The 21,537-nt window shown below is 39.8% G+C and overlaps 1 protein-coding gene across 2 annotated transcripts in view; it reads right to left on the bottom strand.

The window, feature by feature from the left end:
* The window catches only part of rspo1 (R-spondin 1), a 215,250-nt gene that overhangs the window by 67,215 nt on the left and 126,498 nt on the right, over positions 1-21,537 (bottom strand). For both annotated transcript variants that reach the window (XM_048558078.2, XM_048558080.2), the window contains exon 5: positions 20,517-20,705. In XM_048558078.2, coding sequence (XP_048414035.1) covers positions 20,517-20,705 — 189 coding nt within the window. The remainder of the gene's footprint in view (positions 1-20,516; positions 20,706-21,537) is intronic.

Here is a 21,537-nt window from a genome sequence, read left to right as displayed (position 1 = left end):
AGTGTGGAAACAGGCCATTCAACTCACAAGTCCCTCCAACCCTCCAAAAAGCATCCAATGGGCAGTCACCGTGCCCCCCCTTACCCTAACCTGGAACCCTGCATTTCCCATGGCTAATCCACCAAATCTACGCATCCCTGGATGTTATGAACAATATAGAATGGCCAAACCACCTACCCTGCACACCTTTGCACTGTGGCAGGAAACCAACACAGATACAGGGAGAATGTGCAAACTCCGTGCAGATAGTTGCCAAAGGTGGAATCAAAAATTGGGTCCCTGGTGCTGTGAGGCAGCAGTGCTAGCCACTGAGCCACCATGCCACCCTTCCTCTTTGTTTAAATTTTTTAAAAAAGACAACCCAAGATATTAGTGCATAAATTGGGAAAATAATACCTTTTCTTAAAAGTCTTGCTTTTCTTAAAAGCTCATTAATGAACATAATTGTTTGGCTCCACAATACTTTACAACAGTACACACATTATACAAGAGATAGAAATAAATGAGGGAATTAATCTGACACAGTATATTCTTAAATCTATTGAAAGCAGTATAAATTTAACTAATATAACACTATTTTGAAATTTTATCTGGCATTTCCAAATTCTTCATATTATGTTTCTTACGCAAAAGAACAAAATAATGTTGCAATTAGTTCAGTAGTAATATATTGGAAGAGGAAGAAAGTCCACGAGGGCTACATCAAACAAAACAACTTTTGGCTCATATAAACTTTGGGAAAATCCAACTGCATGAGTTATGGACTACTGGAAATAAAGCTCTTCAGGAATAATCCATGTTGGCTAGCTTAGATAAATTTGTTACTCATCTAAATTTTAATGGCAATTTAGTAACCAACTTTAAAGCACTGACGCAAGATTGTTTGGAATGTAATTACAATTTGATCCAATTCTGCCATCAGTAGTGCCATATGTCCATTTCCCAGCAACTGCTGCACTTACATTTCTTTTAAGAATTTACAGTGATTTAAAAAAAAGCCACTAAAATGGCTAACTGAAACCATCTTTTCATTTTTCCCCACTGCCATACATGTCTGCTAGTTTATTGAAGCTTGGTCCCAATTGTTCAAGTAGTCATAATCCTGGTCTAAATCAGAGTTGATGGACAAGTTCACTGAGCTCAAGCTTTCTGCTTCTGACCTATCACCTTCATGATCAAACACCAAGAGGGAGTCTGAAGGAGGACCAGTTGGATGATTATCTGTGATCTTCAAATTCTTAACAATAAACTTACCAATCTCATCTGGGCTTGTTGGGCATGGCCAATACTGTAGTCCCATGAGCACTGAAACCATGTCATTACGAACACCTTCAGGCCTTGCATCTAGATGCGAGTGCAGTTGACTGAGATCATAATCTTCGTCTTCCTCACCACCACATTCTTCATCATAATATTAAATGCTTCCGGAACATCCTCTTCAGGTAGTAGGGGCTCCTTGCTGACATTTGTTGTTTGGAGCCTCGGAAGATTCTGCCAAGAGCATTTCCAGAATAGAACTTTCTCACCTGTAGCATGGACGCAAGTTCCAAAATGTTTGGCAAGATGGTGATTCTTTCAGTATTTCAGTAAAGTGCCTGTGCTCAACATGGTCAGCAAAATGCTGACAGCATGCATGGGAATGGTGAAAGGGAATCTCATGATGTGATTGCATTACTAACCCAAAGGTGAGCCACTGACTCGTAATCACCTGTAGCTTGCATTTGTGTCCTGGGCTACTGAGGAGAATGTAAAATCTGAAGTCAGTCTGCATTAGCCAATCTTATTCGCTAGGCTTTTTAACCAGCAGCAAGCTGGGTCGGGGAGGGAGGACTTTCAGTAATTTTTGACATGACAATAAATGTTTAAACATTTCATATATATGTACACATATATCTTTAAAGTACTTTTGGGTCATAGGTGTATGATATTTCTCTTTTTTCCTCAATGGAAATTCAGAAAAACATGGAGTTCCTTTAAATCTTGGAGAACTGAAATCCTAAAGTCTGGCAATGCTCACAACAACTCGAGCAGTTTACAATATTTCATTCCTATTATTCCATTTCACTTGGAAAAGAATTCTTTCCAGCAAGCAGGCGTCACCCAATGTAAATCTCAGTCCCATTTCTCAAGCAGAGCTGACACTGCTGTACCAGGGGCTAACTCCTTCATGAAGAATTGCCAGTTATGTTTCTTTTATTTTTTTCGCAGAATTCAAGGAGGGAAAGAAAAAAAAATTGGCCAAGCACAAGTCTTAAGTAAGATCCACAGATAAAGATAGATTACTCTGGCCTCTGCAGCTTGATAAATAGTTCCTGAAGCTTTTCCCTTTGTCTAATGCTTGCTTTGGAACGTTTAAGTTTCTATTATCATTCAGTTTCATTTCTTTCTTGTCAAACAGGCCCATGGAAAATCTATGTGATTTCTATTCTTTCTCCAATTGAATGATGTTGCCATGACTAGCTGGGTTGATTTTTGTTGTCCATCCCCAATTGTCCCTGAAATTAATTGGTTTGTTAGGGTCATTTCAGAAGGTATTGCTGTGGTCCAGAAACAAGTAAAGCTGACTGATCTCCTTCCCTCAAAGGCATCATAAACCCGATGGGTATTTTATAACAATGGTTCAATGGTCAAATTTAGGCTAGCTTTCAATTCCAGAATTTTATTGAATTCAAGTTTCAACCATTTGCCAAGTTGATATTACAACCCATATCTCCAGAACTTTGGACAGAGACTTGCAATTACTGTGCCACTGCTTTCCCTATCACACTTGACAAAGGGTATAGAAAGGAATACTATGCATGTCCAATTAAATCAACAATGACCACATTGTTAAAAAGGGTATTTGACGAGAAATGGTATAGCTTTCCAGCAAGTTTTCCACTTGTCTATAGAGAAAGAGCAGCAACTTCAGGATAACAAAGTGGGGAGCTGGATGAACATAGCAGGCCAAGCAGAATCTTAGGAGCACAAAAACTGACCTTTTGGGCCTAGACCGTTCATCAAGGATCTAGACCCGAAACATCAACTTTTGTGCTCTAAGATGCTGCTTGGCCTGCCGTGTTCATTCAGCTCTATACTTTGTTATCTCGGATTCTCCAGCATCTGCAGTTTCCAATATTTCTGATACAAGAGTAGGAACTTCAGTTTGATTGATGTGTTTGAATGGAGAGGCGGTGGGTTGGGTAACACTGGGGTGGCATTTCTGTGAGGTACATTTCCATGCACAGTCACATATTCTATTTTGCCAGATGTTGCTGTGGCATTTCCACCTCAAAAATCACAAATACTATAATCCATATTTTTACCCTAACTGCACTTTATTGGATTGATTTGTTTTATTATTCAAAAATGTTTACCTTGCCATTCCATTGTATGCATCAAAATGTATAAATTCAGTGCTGAAAAGACATCCAGATCATGTATTCAATATTTAATTGGCCCTAGATTTATTTGGATGATCCTGGGACATAGATATTTAGATTATGAGCATTGGTTGCATAAACTAAGTCAAATGTAATAGCCTAAGTTTTGATAAATATGGAGAGGTGTTTGCAGTATATCATACCTGCAGACATTATTCTGAGACCTGTTATTTCAAAATTCTTGTTACGTGACATATTTCACAATCGATCCCTATCACATAGAATGTCTGACAGTTTAATTATTGATTGACAGATCAAAAACCTTATGAAGGTTTTGAGGTGAAGTCACAAATACAAATACTTGCTTTTATGTGATTCATTATTTGAACTAATTTACATGTCGTAATTGGTTTTTATCAATAAGAGTCTTTTAAAATAATTCATCAAGAGACAGAAGGTTATGTTACTTCATCTCAGACAATTCTTTAGGTCAGCTATTATGGATATTGGGTGAGCGGGCAATGAAAGGCCAATGTGTGTGGAGGGCATGTGTTGGTATGAATTGGCACTTACTTGGCAAAGAGGCTATAAAGAGTCTGTGGAGGGTATGAATGAGGCATAGCTTGCATGAAGGGTATGAAGGTCGATGGGAGTGGGCAGAGAGGTATGTTGTGCAATTGACTGGCATGGACAAGGCATAAGGAATGTTTCTTTGGGGTGTGAGAGGTTAAGGCTGGAGGATTTTAAGTTCAGTTGTTTCTAAGCATCCTCAAAAATTCTGGATCATCAAGGCGGGCCTTCAGGCAACTCAGCTCAGCATCTGGCAGGACCTGTTGCTACCTTGGCACTGTCTCTGGTGACAGCATGCCTTACGCCTGCTAACACCAGCAACACTGCTGTCAAATGCCTTCCACTGTCCCCAACCCTCAAACCCTCAAAAAAAATTAGGCCATCTGGGGCACTTTGTTACTGGTTTAGTTTGTGGACCATGCAATTTTCATAATTCTGAGCTTTGGAAATTTGGAACCCTACCCAATAAGTTAATGTTGGGGAAATTGAATGGGTAGATGTTTGTAAGTTAAGTGCATCAAAGGGAATAGAGCAAAGGAGATGGAGTTCACATGAAATTTAAAATTGATCCAAATGAAATGGGGAGTAGATCTAAAGAATTCCATGACCTCTTTTTTTATCCCAACAATTATTGGGCAGTGGTACTCTGTGACAAGCACAAAATTCTATGAATTTCTCAACAAAGTAACATGTGTTCCTTGAAACATACAGCCCATGATGTCATTTGTTAATCATACATGTGATGTGGGCATCAATGGCAAGTCCAAACAATTCTTTCTATCCCTAACTGCCCTTGAACTGAGTAGCTTGACAGGCCATTTCATAGGGCAATTAAGAGTCAACCACATTGAGGGTGGCAGATGCTGGATTTTGTTTTATAACAATCAATCACTGTTACTATTATTGGCTTTACAGTCCATGGTTATTAATTGAATGCAAACCCCACTGCTAGCCCAGAGGGATTTGGATCAGTGTTGCCAAAGCATTAGTGCACACTTCTGGATTATCACTCTGGCAATATTTCCACCACTCCAGTATCTTGAGAGAAAGTAATGAAATGCCGATGAAATTTTCTACTGGATAGAGAATTTTTCAAAAAAGTCTATTGCAGTTCTTTTGTGTTCAATGTGGTCAGTGCCACAAACATTTCAACTACTATTTTTGGAAAAATAAGCAAATTGTGTGTTTAGAAGCCAGTTTTTGCTGTTCAGGATCATTTGTCTCGATATTGGTCATTAGTTGTGACTCTCGGTCCCATTATTTCAGAAGAAATCATCTGAGATAAATGAGTAGAGTGCAATAAGAAATGACTGCCTTGCATTACTTAAATCAATAATTTGGGGGGGCACAATGGCTCAGTAGTTAGCCCTGCTGCCTCACTGCTCCAGGGACCCAGGTTCAATTCCAGTCTTGGGCAACTGTCTGTGTGGGTTTCCTACAGGTGCTCTGGTTTCCTCCCATAGTCCAAAGATGTGAAGGTGAGATGGATTGGCTATGGGACATACAGGGTTAAAGGGATCTGCCTGGAATGCTCTTCAGAGAGTCAGTGTGGATTCCTTGGGCCGATTGTCCTGTTTACACGATATATAGATTCATTCAAAGACAGTTTTGTTGTAATTTTTATTTAGCTATTTACATATGATACTTGTGACTACTTACATAGACTGTAGCAGGAAAAGGCTGACAATTATCAGCCTATGACATGTAGATCAATGTAGTGTCACCCATGTAGTTCCACACCGCATACTTACCATTAAAGAAGCTGAACAGATCAATGCAATTCACAATCAGTGGAAAGAAGCTCACTAAAGCTAACCTTTCAAAGCAAATCAAATCAAAGAATGCAATCCTGTCAATTTGGAAATCATTGGTTGAACAACATTTGAACTTCTGGTCTCTCACACAGTGAATGATATAATTGTATTGGAAATAGTGCAGTGATGAATTATAATAACAATTCCTAGTCAATAGAACCTTTGTTATCTACAGTTAGAGTTCCACAGCTGGATGAAGATAGACTAGAGAGGAGTTGATGAAGTTAAGTAAAATAATAAGTCAGATACCAGTCCTTAATTTTTCTTCCAGGTGCTGGATGCTTTTCTGGGATTTGTGCATTTAAATACCCAACAGAGATTAAACCATTGGTACAAACAAGATAACAATAACACTAAGATCATAGGGAGACATAGTGGTGCTTAATGAATCTCTCTTACGTTATTTAAATGAAACTACATGGAGATTTAAATTAAAGATTTGAAAGTGATGACAAGACTGCATTGGATTGATTGCACTTGCTGGGATTCAGGGCACAGCTGTTTCCTGAACTCCAATCTGAGAGTTCTATATAAACTCAACCTTCCTAAAAACATGTTTTTTTATTGAATCTAACATAATACTAATATGCCTGTTTTAAGAAGATAGACCTATGTTGGCAGGATTACTCTTGATCCCACAGTGGAATACAGACACAGCATTGTTGGTGCTCAATCAAAGTTTTATATGTTTTGGATGAAACCTTTATTACATTTTTTCCCACTGTTCAGTCTTAGTGGGGTTCATTTTACGCTGTGCAGAAGAGCTTAAAGCTGAACACAGCAACATGCATCGTGAAATGCAGTTCTTGTAAAAAAAACGGTCACCAGGAAACCAAAATAAAGAATTTTATACTGTTAGTTTTGGAATCCTTCCAAAACGGGGCCTGACTAGAAAATTGGTCAGGGGTTTCCAACACATTAAACTTAACACTGCGCTGTTCTTTACAATGGGGTTAATGCTTGCAAAGAAAAATGTGAATTGGTCTTCTGTTATAATTTTGAAGTGAACTGGAATGTTGTAACTTCTGCAGAACACTGCAAATGTTACTTTGCACAGCATAATAAACAGAATAGCTGTCCTAATCTTCTGGTTGATAATTCTACATTATCATAAATATGACAGAGTCAACAACTGAAGAATTCCTGAGGTGCCAGAAATTAATCTGGTCTGACTTCTTCCTTAAAACAAACAAAAAAACAGATTCTTGAATTTGTGGAGCACTGTAATAGCTTGCAGAGTAGTTACTATCAAAACACCTTGTAGTTTCATTTCAGAACATCAGAGATGCTAGAAATTCCTGACTGCAACTGCATAAAGATGGTAACTGCCCGAAAATGAAAAGCAAATAGTGAAAGATTACCATCCAGCTTCCAGCTAAATAGTGGGAAGAGTGTTTTGGAATGATCTCAGGGAGTAAAGGTGGAGTGGGGTGGTACAGTCATCATGGCAGGAAGACACACTGGTGGGGTGCACACAGGGTACTGTATTCCTTTTTCAGCCCTGTTTCTTCACCTCCCAGAAAGGAGAGAGTTAGTCTACCAACATTAAAGAATGCTAGTTGGCATAAGTTTATGAGGCTACCAATAACTTTATGACAGAATCTTATCTGCCTGCACCAATCCCCAGGTTATGGATTCAAACAGTTGGCAGGAGCTGGGATCTGAGTCCATGAAAAAAAACTGTTCACTTTTTCAGCCACCTGGTTTTCCGCAGGGAGGTGGGGTTAAAATCAACCCCATTACATAGGAGAGGAAATGTGTTTGATGTTGTGACTAACGTTTGGAACTAATTATGTTAGCTTCTGAGGAATTCATACGGCTGAAAGGACAACCAGACAAGCTGCACTACATAATCAAGGCTGAACGAGCCCATTATTTGTGCAATAAACAGAGATTGGAGAACAAACAAACCAATCTGAAGAGGAGAGATGGGAGGTTCAAGGCTTGCATTAGACTAAACCTGAGGTTTTATGTAAAAGAAAAGCTGAATTTCTCAAGACGATCCCTTGAGAGTTAGGGCAGCTTCTGAGTGAAGGTTCATTATAAACGTGGCTCAAAGCCAGGGGCATAAAAGCTGAAGGCTGGTCGATGTTCAAGAAGCTCAATATAAGCTGAAATGATCAGAGATTGTGAATGGGATGGAATTGATTAACTGTAGCCACCTGGACTACACAAGTTGGAGATCAGACAGTGTGGAAATTATAACAAAAAATTCAGTTCTTCCACCTAATGAGTGAATGCGGTACATTTATGTCATCATTACCTCGTTGGTAATATGGCTCATTAGACCAATCTTTACAGGACTCTACTGATTTTGCTTCAATTGTTTCAGCACAATGAAAATCAGACAGGCTCTCTGAAGGTCAGAAGTCCACATGACAAGATCACCATCCAGACAGTGTACATGAAAATCCAATCCCCATATTGGTTTTATCCTGTTCTTCTTCCATAAAAGAATCATGTGTTTACCCTGTTCTTTTATGTTTCAATCATGTAACAAGTATAGTCTTGTTTCATAGTTGCAATCACTGCAATCTTTAATGCTGCCCGACGGTTGCAGGAACAGCACCTCATATTTCACTTGGGTACCTGGCAGCCCAATGGTTTCAACGTGGACTTCACAAGGTTCAAAATCTCCCCACCCCTGACCTCGTCCCAAAACTAGTCCAGCTCATCCCCACATCCTTGACATGTCCATCTTTTCTTCCACCCATCCGCTCCTCCCATCTCACTGACCCACCCTCACCCCCACCTACAAGCCTCACCCTGCCTCCTCAACCTGTCTGTCTTCCCTCAACTGATCAATCCCCATCCCAACTCCCCACCTATACTCACCTTTACTCGTTCAATCCAGCATCGCAATGACCTAGCTGTCTTCGCTCCACCCATCTTCTCCTTTATCCGCTTTCCAGTATCGCCTCCCCCCTCTCCTTATTTATTTCAGAGTCTCCTTCCCCTCCCCTATTTCTGAAGAAAGGTCCAGGCCCGAAACATCAGCTTTCCTGCTGCTCTGCTGCTGCTTGGCCTGCTGTGTTCATCCAGCCCCACACCTTGTTATCTCAGATTTTCCGACTTTGGCAGTTTCTACTATCTCCATCTTTAACAGACCCTGTTTGTACTCAGCAATATTTATAAACTTCAAAATCTGAGCTTTATAGACTCATAGATGTCTTCAGTTTAAATCTATTTGAAGGATTCCTTTATAAACTGAGTCAGAAGTGATTACAGTGGTGCCCCATACAGAAGCAGGGGATAGTTTTTAACTAAATAAATGCAGCAGAGTTTATTAGCTGGATCAGCAAAAGACAAGAAGAGAGACTAAAATGGCAGCAGGAGGGATTATGTGCTTTGATACAAGGTTAGACAGTCCCATCTTGCAACTGCTTTACTATAATCAATCTCTAACGGGAGCACTTTCTGAGTCAAAACAAAATACACTTCCTTGAAAATATTTTTTCAGAATTTCTTCATATTTTGTTAACATAACCAGTGCAATGAATGCCACAAAATAAAAATGACAAGGAGTGATAAGAGTAACATATAATCTGTTACACAAAGCTCTCTTAATAATATATTTTCTCAGGAGTCATACAGGTCTTTCTTTTCAGCGCCCTGTGTTAGAGGACTACAAATTGCATTTCACCGTGTATTTGCTTCGATATTCCTAGTTTGACTTGAATAATGGATGCCCTGTTTAACAGGAGTATCCCTGTCCACTTTAGGCATCCATAGCTAATCCCTCAATTCTGGACACAATATAATTTAAAATTAAGCTTATTGGTTTTAGACTCATTCTCGTTAGAACATCAAGTATTTGAATTTCCATTCTTTGAACAGAGTATGAGGTGTTTTACTGAGACCAAGAAAGCAGGAATGAGAGGAAAGGGAATATGAGATTTTTAAAAGGTAAACTATGACTTAAGTCAATGAATAACTGGACCATAGAGGATCAGAGATAATTTTATTGAAACAGATAAAGTTCTGAAGGCAGGTTAACTGTTGAAAGGATGTTCATTCCCCATACAGCAGAATCTAGAGATAAGGATAAAAATTTCAACGCAAGGGCTTCCCATTTAAAACTGGGATGTGGAGAAACCTATCCTTTCACAAGGTTGATAGTCTTTGGATTTTCTTCTTCCAGAGAGAAATGGAGATTAGGTCATTGAATAAACTCAAGGCTAAGTTGTCAGATTTTTGAGTGTTAATGGACAAAAGAGTTATGGGAGTAGAGCAGGAAAATGGTGTTGACGCCTCAATTACATCAGCCAAGATTTTATTGAATGGTAGAGCAGGCTAGGCGGTCAAATGGCCTACTTCCTGCTTCTACTTCTTACAGCCTTCTATTGTCATATACAGATCAGGAAGATGTTGGGTTGTATGCAAAGTTGTGCCATTGTGTACAATTGATCTTATCAACCCTTGGTTGTGAAGTGGAGGATCCCTAGACCCTTGCTGCTGTGTACTATCTGGTAACCTTGTGTCTAAGTTTGTGTGTATGTAGGTGATTGCAATTACTCCTTTGAAAGATCAGGCAGCTAGCAATAACTGTGTTTTATTACACAAAACAAGATTGGTTTGAAAGGATAGCAGATGACAACAAATCTATCAGTAAGGGATCAATTTGTTCTTAAAAGGAGGATCGGGATGACTTAATATCAAGACTTTTATTCTGCCAAATATCTTCCACATATTAGAAAATGCAAATTGCTTAGTTACAATCATTTTCTTTCCAGCCATATGTTTAATATAGTTACCACGGTCACAGTGTAAACATTCAAGCATAACATGTCACATGACCTTTATTTCAATTGCACAAGAGCCAATAGGGACACAGTTAGATTTGACTGTATTATAAGGTACCATGTCGTCTCACTCCGATCTTTGAGTTGAGAATTTCAATTATACGCATCATACACTTTATGTCTATTTCGCTGTTGTGATTCCCTTCCTCGCCGTTCAAACAATTTGAAAACCTGCTAGTTTTCTAGCCAGGTGGCAAAACAGTTAAAACTGCTTTCTTTTTACCCCTCACTGATGTATGGACAGAATGTAGAATCTAAGAGTTACCATGAATATAGTTGAAACCCATCAGAATCCTATTAAAACCTATCCATCAGACATAGACAGGGTTTTCTGATCACTACTGTCCAAATAAACAAAGTCATCGCAAGTGTTATCCAACAATTACTTATGACAGCAAAGTCCCCCGACTATAATGTGCCAAGAACTAAATAAAACAAGTATGCGACAATGATGAGTACTCACCTCCACATCAACTCAGTCGTGACTAGAAAAGAAAACTGAGAGAAACAGCACAGAAGTGTTGGGCATTCAATTCTCTGAATAAGCTCCCCACTGCCCTGCTCTTTCTGCATACATTTTCAACCTCTCACTTTTTCAAGAATTCATTCATGTTACTTTTAAAAGTTTTCATAAATCATGTTTCAATGTCTTTTCCTTGTATGGTATTTCCAACTATGGTGCATGTAAGAGAGACAATATCTCTTCAAGCTTTGAGGTGGGGCCTTTAGTTACCAACTGACCAACCACCGAAAATAGTTTTGTTTTCTGTATCTTAACCATAGTTTTGAACATCTCTTTTTCATTGCTTAATTTTCTTTTCTCTGGATCTCTACACAACTAATTGAAGCCTCGTATGATTGAGATTGACCAAGTATTTTTTTTTCCCTGTTTCCAGTCTGTGGCTTTGATCTCATTCCTGAAACCTCTGAAACAAGTTTTTGCTCTTATACTTTAATTTTCATGATATAACATTCCATCTCTGTTTTCTCTTATTTTTCTTTCAATCCAAGTATGTCCAATTTCTTCACAGTGGATTTAATTTAATAATTTTATTTTCAACAGTTCTGTTTCACGCAGACATTGTTTACCATGCTCTTCACAGTACCCCTTGTTTCCCTTCCCTACCCCCTCAACGACAATTTGTCACAAGCATTTGCGAAGGCGAAATATAACCTGATTTCACATCCATTAGAGCTGCCTCCAAACCAGCCACTTCAAGTTTTAATGGAAAAGAGGTCTGAGGGCAAGTGACCAACTTACTCTCAGGAGGCAATTCAAGCACTAAATACAAATAAGAGCAAAACACTGCTGATGCAGAAAATCTGAAATAAAAGCAGAAAATGCTAGAAAAATCAGCCGGTTTGGTAGTATGTATGGAGAGAAAAACAGATTTAACATTTTGAGGCAAATGACTTGTCTTCTGAATACATAGCTTCAGATGACCTAGATCTTCCTGGTTTCCCAGGAACACAGGACAAAATTATTTTGTTATCTTTCTCTCTATCAAGAACGTAATGTCTCTCTATCCATACACACTCACCGACCTGCTGAGATTTCCTAGCATTTTCTGTTTTGTTTAAAAACAATTAAAGAAGCATCATCTCTAAATTTTAACTATAGTTCCATCTTTAACATATGGAGCCCAGTATTCCTAATGGGTGAAAAGAAACCAGATGTTCCCTTTAGTTTCTGAGATAAAATGGTGTAGAGCTAGATGAACACAGCAGGCTAAGCAGCATCACAGGAGCAGCATCATACAATGACTTCTGCTTGTAGCCGTTTTCTGATCCCCATGCATTAACTCCTGGATTGCTGAGCAGTCACACACCTTAAAAGGAACAGCTGCATTCATAAGGTAAGTATTTTTATTGTTTTGCTTATGGGTCAGAAGAAGCAGGGTTTTTTTTCATCGAGGGCCAACAAGGTAGTCTCCACAAGTGAATGTCTCTCCCGCAACCCCTCCCAAATCACCACAGCTGTGATTGTCCAAATGCTTTACAGCTGTAATATCTGATTTGATGCCCTCCCACCATCATCAAAAAGATCGACTCCACCAAGTTGTTCAATCAAATCATGGCTAAACACCAACAAAAACAGAAACTGCTGGAAAACAAAACTCAGCAGCTCTGCCAATATCTGTGAAGAGAAATCAGAGTTAACGTTGCAGGCCAAGCACGTTTCTTTAGAATTCAGAACAGTTCCAAAGAAGTTTCACTGGACCCAACACGTTAACTCCACCTTGTCTCTACAGATGCTGCCAGACCCACTGAGTTTTTCCAGCAAATATCTGTTTGTTTCAGATTTCCAGCAACCGCAATTCTTTCGGTTTTATATGTAAACATCATCCTTCCTTGATGTCCAACCTGTCTAGCTTTTCATGATCTCAGACTTAAGTGATAATTGCCAGATATATAGCCAGCCTGTCAATCTAGCTGCCGGGCAGACCCGAACCTTATAAAAGAAATGCTAAGACAACCTTTGGGTTAATTTCAGCTGGATGTGTGGGAAAAGGTTCTTTGTAGGTTTCTATTCCTTGAGCTCCCTTACACCATGCCCCTCTCCTACTTCTTTCCCGACCCTGAGTAAACATTAGGTCTAATGGGTGTAAGAAATTGTATCAACTTATGCTAATCATTATATTTGAAAAGATGCATTTATAGACAATTCCATATTAAATATCAAAAACACCTTAGTGATTTACCATTGACAAATTACTTCAATTGTACAGCAACCCTTATGATATAGGCAAGCATGACAACCATTTTTCTTATAGCAAGGAACCCAAAACAATAACAAAATAAATAAGAAGATACTTTTGTTCAGTTGGTTGACTAAGCTTTATTGTTCAGGGCTGTGGGAGAACTCTGAGTTCTTCATGTAATATTGGCGTAGGCTTTAAAAGTGAATAGATCAACAGGGGTGTGACAAGTTTCACTTCCTATCCAAAGATGCACTTCTCCTAACATCGATTCTTTACTTCTGTGCAAAAGTGTAACAATGGTTGCCCAGCACACACAGCAGAAAATCTCATAAATGTTTATTCTACTTATTTCTATCAAGAACCTATTAGTCTAGCCATTCCTTTAAAGTGAGTATGTGCAGCCTCCGTAGGTATCGGATATACCACAAGTTGTTCGCTCAAGAGAAAGTTAAGCCAAAAGTAAACACACTTAAAGTGTTCACCTTTACAGCCCCGAACAAATGCAAGGGTGTCAGCTTTGTGAAAGTGTAATTGAAAGATTCTATAATTGACACATTCCTTTTGATTTTAAGTGATTTGCTTTACTCTCGTGTATACATAACCACAAAAAAATCCAAAACAGTCTATGTGTGAAAGAAATATTGAATCTTATTTCTGATGAACACTACTTGTTGTTGGCTATAACTGTCTTAAATATTGAGTTTTTGTGACTATAAAAAGCTAGTTCTTAAACTACTGCCAAAAGGAATGAGAAAAACAACACTGGAAAGTCCTAACATCTCAAGTCTGGTGTTGTACTGCATACTTGCTAAAGCACATGTCCACCCAGTGACCTACCAATAAGGGCCTCTCACCATAACAAACCTTTTTACTGGCCCCAACATTGTCAGTAACAGAGTTAAGTGTTTTCCATGAGGAACCCTGACAAAAGTAATTCCTTTGCTACATCCCATAAATTGTTCAGGAGTTTTGACCTTAAATGCAACAGCAGAAATAAAGTATTTATATATTTTAGGTGGGAGAAGACAGAATGAAATTTCCTGCATTTAGAACTTCCCCTTTGACCCTTCAACTTAGGCTTGTTCCCAGCCATCAATTTCTATAATTCACCTCACAAAAACAGCGACAGAATTTGACTTTGCTGAGCAGTCAACATTTATAAAAATCACAGATCATATTATGTTTAATATTAAGCTAAAAATATGTTTATCTTTTGATAAGAAATATAGTGCAACAATTCGCAGAATGCAACAACTGATGTGTTAACCCACAAATGGCATATGTTTCATACTATTACTGAGTCAACATTGTCATCGATTCTCCTTCAGCTTATTTCAAACTGATCAAATATTAAGATGCTTCTTCTTGAAATGGGGAATGCTGGCAAAATGACAATTTTTTTCCCACCTACACTTAATCTGAATCAACTGTTAATAATAGGACTGAAATCTCAGACACGCTAATCAGATTTCCTTTCCCTGAGAAACATTAGTGAACATGTTTTAAGGTAATTTAACAGCATTCAAAGTCACGTTCTACTTCTAGAGTTTAAGTGACCTGATTATCTAGTTCATTTTCAAAATTTAATGTCGTTACAACATAAAATGATGCGAGAGCATGTAAGACATAGTAGGAACTGCCGCTGCTGGAGAATCTGCACCTTGTGATAGCAAGGTGTAGAGCTTGATGAACACAGCAGGCCAAGCCACATCAGGGGAGCAGGAAGGCTGATGTTTCGGGCCTAGACCCTTCTTCAGAAATGGGGGAGGGGAAGGGGGTTCTGAAATAAATTGAGAGAGAGGGAGGCGAATGAAAGAGAGATAAAGAAGCAGATAGCTGGTGAGGATACGGACAAGTCAAGGCAGGGATGGGGCCTGTAAAGTTGAGTGTAGGTGGGGAGTTAGGGTGGGGTAGTTCAGCTGAGGGAAGACAGACAGGTCACGGAGACGGGGATGAGGCTGGAAGGTAGGAGGTGGGGGTTGGAGGAATGGATAGGTGGGAGAAAGGACTGATAGGTTAGGGAGGCAGGGATGAGCTGGGCTGGTTTTGGGATGCAGTTGGGGGTGAGGAGATTTTAAAGCTTATGAAGTGCACATTGATACCATTGGGTGGTAGGGCACCCTAGCAAAATGTGAGGTGCTGTTCCTACAATCTTTGGGTGGCATCATTGTGGCGCTGCAGGAGGCCCAGGATGGACATGTCGTCCAAGGAGTGGGAGGGGGAGTTGAAGTGTTCGCGACTGGAAGATGCAGTCATTTGTCGCGAACCGAGCGTAGGTGTTCCACAAAGCAGACTCCAAGCCTCTGTTTGGTTTCCCCAGTATAGAGGAGGCCACATCGGGAACAATGGATACAATATACAAGAAACAATCTACATTGGCAGATGTGCAAGTGAACATTTGTTTGATGTGGGAGGTTTTCTTGGGACCTGGGATGGGGGTGAGGGGGAATGTGTGGGGGCAGGTGTAGCAGTTCCTGTGGTTGCAGGGAAAAGTGCCGGGGATGGTGGACCTGGTGGGGAGAGTGGAGCAGACAAGGAAGTCACAGAGAGAGCATTCCCTCTAGAAGGCAGATAAGGGTGGGAAGGGAAAAATGTCTTTGGTAGTGGGGTCAGATTGCAGATGGCGGAAGTGGTGGAGGATGATGCATTGAATCTGGATTTTGGTGGGGTGGTACGTGAAGACGAGTGAGATTCTGTTTTTGTTGCTATTGCAAGGAGGGGGCTGTGAGGGATGAGTAGTGGGAAATGTGAGAGATGCGGTCGAGGGTGTTTTTGACTACTGTGGAGGGGAAGTTGTGGTCCTTGAAAAATGAGGACATCTGGGAAGTCCTGGAGTGGAACACCTCATCTTGGGAGCAGATGCAGCAGAGGAGAAGGAATTGGAATTAGGGGGTGGTATTTTTGCAGGAAGGTGGGTGAGAGGAGGTGTATTTTAGGTAGCTGTCGGAGTTGGTAAGCTTGAAGTGGATATCGGTTTCCAGGTGGTTGCCAGGATGGAAACAGAGAGGTCCAGGAAGGAGAGACATGTATCGGAGATGGTCCAGGTGAACTTAAGGCTGGAGTGGGAGGTGTTGGTGAAGTGGATGAACTGTTCGAACTCCTCATGGGAGCACGAGGTGGCGCAGATACAATCATTGATGTAAAGGAGGAAGAGGTAAGGGATAGGGCCAGTGGAAGAGAGAATTTTCTATGTTCCAGAGCATGTAAGTTGTCAGGAAGATCCAAGTAGACTTCAAGAGTACCTGGAATGGTTAAATGAAGTGGCAATTGCATGGCAGATACAATCGAACATAAATGAATAGGAAGTTATTCTCCTAAATAGAAAAAGCAGAAAGCAGAATATTTCTTAAATAGTGAGAGGTTAGGAAGTGCCAGTGTCCAAAGGCTTCTGGGTGTCTTTGTTAATGAACCATAAAAAGCTAGCATATGGGTGCAACAGACAATAATGAAGGCAAATGATATGCTGGCCTTTATCATAATAGGATTTGTCTGTAGATGTAAAGGAGTCTTGCTGCATAAGTTCATTCTTACCAAAGCTCTGTACATGGAAGATTATGTGTAACTTTGACACCCTTATAAGACAATGGATGTATTTTCTAGAAAGGGAGTGGAATGGACGTTTTCCAGCTAATTCCTGTGAAAGAAATATTGTTTTATAAAGAGAGATTGAGAAATGTTGGCCTGTGCTTTTGAGAGTTCCATGGAACGAGAGGTTTTTACATGGAAATTTATAAAATATTTCCAGGATGTAACAGGTTAGATATGCTGCTTCCAATGACTGGCGAGTCTAGAACTAAGGGACATAATCTCAGAAAAAGTAGTAAGCCACTTAAGATTGAGATGAGGAATTTCTTCACTTAGAAGGTGGTGAATCTTTTGGATCTTCTATCCCAGAGGCCTGTGGAAGATGACTTCAAGGGACATCACATAGTTGAGGCGTCATAGGCTCTGATTGGCTTTGAAAGCATTCTTGTCATGCTTAATTAGATGAAAAACCTACTTCCAGGCCAATCAGAATAGGGGAGACACCCTAACCTTAATCATAACCTTTATTTCAATGGGACATAGGATATGAGAGGCAGACAAGAACTGATTTCAATAAATGGATGGTGAAATTGGATACAGTAAAGCCTTGTCAGGAAAATTGGAACAGCTGTCTATCAAGCCTGTTCCACGATTTAATTTGATCATGCGCAATTCTCTTATCCTTCATTATTCATGGGATGTGAGAATTGCTGGAGACGCCAGCATTTGTTGACTATCCCTAATTGTCTTTACATTGAATATCTTTCTGAGCCCTTTTCAGAGTCAACCACATTGCTATGGGAATGGAGCGCACACCAATGAGGCAAACCAGGTAAGGACTAAAGATTGCCATCACCACAGGGAATCAATCAACCAGATGGATGTTTACTATAACTGATGATTGTGAGATTAGCTTTTAATTTCAGGTTTTTTTTTTAATAAGAGTATAAATTCAACCAGCTGCCATAGTAAGATTTGAGCCCATGTTCCCCAAAGCTTTCACCTAGGCTTCAGGTTTACTAATCCCATAACACTTCTACTGCACCACTGTTTTCTTTTGATATTATGTATCCCTTTTCTGTGCAATGATATAAATCTATCAACATTGTGTTGAAATGTTCAAGTGATTCAACCACCAAGTGATTTCCATTACTGTTTCAATGAACCAGCCATAAACTTTCAGTTTTTCCTGGACTTGGGAAAGGTGCCATCAAACTGGAGAACTATGGTCTTTATCAAGAAAGGTTGCAAAAGGTAATCCCAATAATTATAGATCAGTCAGCTTAATTGGAGAATCTTCGAGAAACAAGTATTTGGGTAGAATTAGTAGTCACATGGAAAAAGATAGATCAATTAGGAAGAGTTAGCACAATTTCCTGAAGGGAAAGTTGTATTTAAGTAATAAAATGTGAGGCTGGATGAACACAGCAGGCCAAGCAGCATCTCAGGAGCACAAAAGCTGACGTTTCGGGCCTAGACCCTTCATCAGAGCTCTGATGAAGGGTCTAGGCCCGAAACGTCAGCTTTTGTGCTCCTGAGATGCTGCTTGGCCTGCTGTGTTCATCCAGCCTCACATTTTATTATCTTGGAATCTCCAGCATCTGCAGTTCCCATTATCTCTGATTGTATTTAAGTAACTTGCTGGAGTTTTTTGAAGAGACAATGGACAATTCCAATAAGTGTAATACTATTGATATGGTATACATGGATTTCCAGAAAACATTTGATACAGTGGCACACAACAGACCTGTGAGAAAAGTTCTAGGTCATTGTATGAAAGGGACAGAGGCAAAAGAGATTCAAAATTGGTTGCATGATGAGAAACACAGAGTAATGGTTAATGGATACTTTTCAGGCTGGAGGAAGAACCCTTGCTTTTCATGATATATATTAATAAGCTGGGTCTTGATGTTTTAAAATTTGCAAATGGAACAAAACTTGGAAGAATTGTAAACAGATGCAAGCACAATGGCCAAATGGTCTCTTTCTGCACTGCAACAATTCTGTGAAAAACAGCTTTCTGACACAACCCTAAGTGGCCCTGAGGGTTTTCCATCATTGTTATGGATTCCCCCACCAACAGTGAAAAGCAAATGTGGCACTGAGACCAGGAGTATCTTCTTCAAACTAACAGTGACCAACGCATGGGATGAACTTGCCAACAAAGCATTGAGGTAAACGAAAAAAAAATTGGAATCATTGAAGAAACAGTTGGCCACTATGATTGGAAACTGTAAGTTTGTTTTGGATAGAAAGAGCTAAGATATACCAACTACTCTTCCTCCTGTAATCTCCAGCTCTTAAACAATCACATTAATCATAATAAGATCCTGGACTGTGATTAACATGGGGCGAAAACATGCTGTTGTAATGGCATGAGTTGTAAGAGAGAAACAGCTTCATTTGCACCATCACTACACCCTTTATGCATACTCATCCTAAGGGGCTGCGAGATTTTTGAAAACATTTCATGTACATATTTTTCCACTGTAAAATTTTGATCCATTTTTGTTTCAAATGCAAGTTATAATTAAAAATGAATAGTTATATTCAGCTTTAAGCATTGTAAAAGGTGACAGATTTAGCAGAAAGAAATAAACCAGCACTGCTTCATTGAGAGGTAGTCAAAAAGTTGATGCTGAGACAGATAAGGAAATATTACAAAGGGTAACCAAAAGCTTATCCAAAGCTTTGAGAAGGAAAGGAAGGTAGAGAGGTGAAACGATTTTGGGAAGGAATTCCAGAGGAACAATTTGCGAATTGTCAAGGGTTTTACTTATTTCTGAGGTATTGTACATTGTAAGTGATATTCAAAGTCACTTCCCATACAGGCTGTGGTTATCATGAAGGTCTTACCTTTACAACCTCGCTTGAGGCAGTGTGACCCTCAGGCTAAACCACAGCCAGTCATGTCGCTCTAACAGAGAAGCCTGATGATCCCCTGGGATTATGGCAATTTAACTTTTTGCTGCTATGTAAATGCTAGCTCTTTTCCTTGACGATTCTCTGCGTGATTTATTTTGTTACTCAAGGTGTCACTTTACATGTTTCACCTAAAAAAGGCAAAGCTAATAATTTAAAAACTTATTCAACACAGCTTTGTGGAGGAGAAACAGGAGAGAGAAACTTTGCAAAACCTTACCTGAGCAGGTTGAATTGGTGAGTGAAGTGTATTTTTTATTTGATACATGTTTAGTACAAAAAGCTCCATCTTTCCTTATGACATTATATCAGATACAAAACAGATTAGACACAGAAGAAAGCTTTCTTGGCACTCTCATGTTTCTGAAGTTATTCCCAAACACATTAGTTTGAAATGTAGCAACAGGAAAATGGCATTCAGTCCTTGAGCTTACACACCATCCAATTATATTCTGGATGAGTTGTGTGTCAAATCTTTACCCATACAACCAGCAGTATTGTATGCATCGGATGATTTAATGCACATTTACCTTTAAATACTTGTGTATTTTTTGTCATATCTAAATATGACTTCCCTAGTGACTGGTAGTGTTTCACAAATTATAACATGATATGCTGCATGAGATGAAGTAACAGTCTCATTTTATCCATAGAAGGACTAAACTTGGTTGTAAGCTTTCGTAAGAAATAGAACTTCTCTTTCTGTAAAATTGATCATGCAGTGCAACTCTAGGAATTACTTTTGGCTGTTGTGTAATGATGCTGTGAGCCACAATATTAAACCAATTTGGTATAATTTGGTTGCTTGGTGCCACTTACCATTTGGACAAGGCTTCCTTTGCACAGTGCAACGTCTGCTCTCTCGGGTTGGGGGACAAGTCACGTCTTCTGATGAAGGTCCTTGGAGCAACTGCCTGGTCCTTACTTCTGTCCCTCTTTTGAAACCACATGTCCTCCGTCCTTTGGTGCATGGGCCCCAGGGGCTCCACTCACTCAATTCACATTGAGCTGTGAGAAATTAAAAAGTCGATAGAGTCATACAGCAGCTAAACAGACCCTTTGGTACAGCCTGTCCATGATGACCAAATTTCCCAAACTAAACTAGTCCTGTTTGCCTGTGTTTTTGGCCTCTATCCCTCTAAACCATTCCTATTCATGTAATAAATGTTACTGCCCAAATGCAAAAAATTATTTTGAAAAAGATTTAATTGTAAAGCCAAAACTAATAAGGATGCATGGGAAAGTACTTTACTGGTCACTGTCCCTCTCTGTTTAATCACCCTTCCCTGGCTAAAATGACAGTGGCAAGCAGACCCAGCATAAGGAAAGCTGCCTTAAAACAATTTAGTCTTAGGAAGTGTGTAATTGTTTAAAAGTCAGAGTTTCAACCCCTATCATAGAAGAAGGTCTCACCTTACAACAGCTGACCAGTGCCAAGTGGGACATTAGTGTTCTTATAAGTCTCCAGGATTCAGAGGGGAGTCTGACTAGGTTGGCAGGCGCTGGTGAGGGGAATGAGGGCTGGGCATGACCAGGTTTGATGGGCCTGAAAGGAGAATGGGGTGAGCAGGTAAAAGTGGGAGCAGAGCTTTGGAGAAAGAGATGCCTTTGATGGGCTCTTGTCCAAAGCCAGCTAAAGCTGCCACACTTGCCATTCAACATAGGCCTCATCCTGCAGCAGGTAAAACACTGGTGAGGTGTGAACGAAGCCTATAAGTGGCAATTAAATCGGCACTTAAGGGCCTCCATGGGCACAAGGTGGGTTTTCTGCCTGACATACTAACTGCCAGCATCCCCCTTGTCAGACAGGATGAGGGCAGACAAATAGGCAGTGGAATGC

Source organism: Stegostoma tigrinum, chromosome 24 (assembly GCF_030684315.1).
Source record: "Stegostoma tigrinum isolate sSteTig4 chromosome 24, sSteTig4.hap1, whole genome shotgun sequence".
Taxonomy (NCBI): Eukaryota; Metazoa; Chordata; class Chondrichthyes; order Orectolobiformes; family Stegostomatidae; genus Stegostoma; species Stegostoma tigrinum.
The sequence above is the reverse complement of the archived record's forward strand: the minus strand, read 5'-3'. Positions and strand labels throughout refer to the sequence as shown.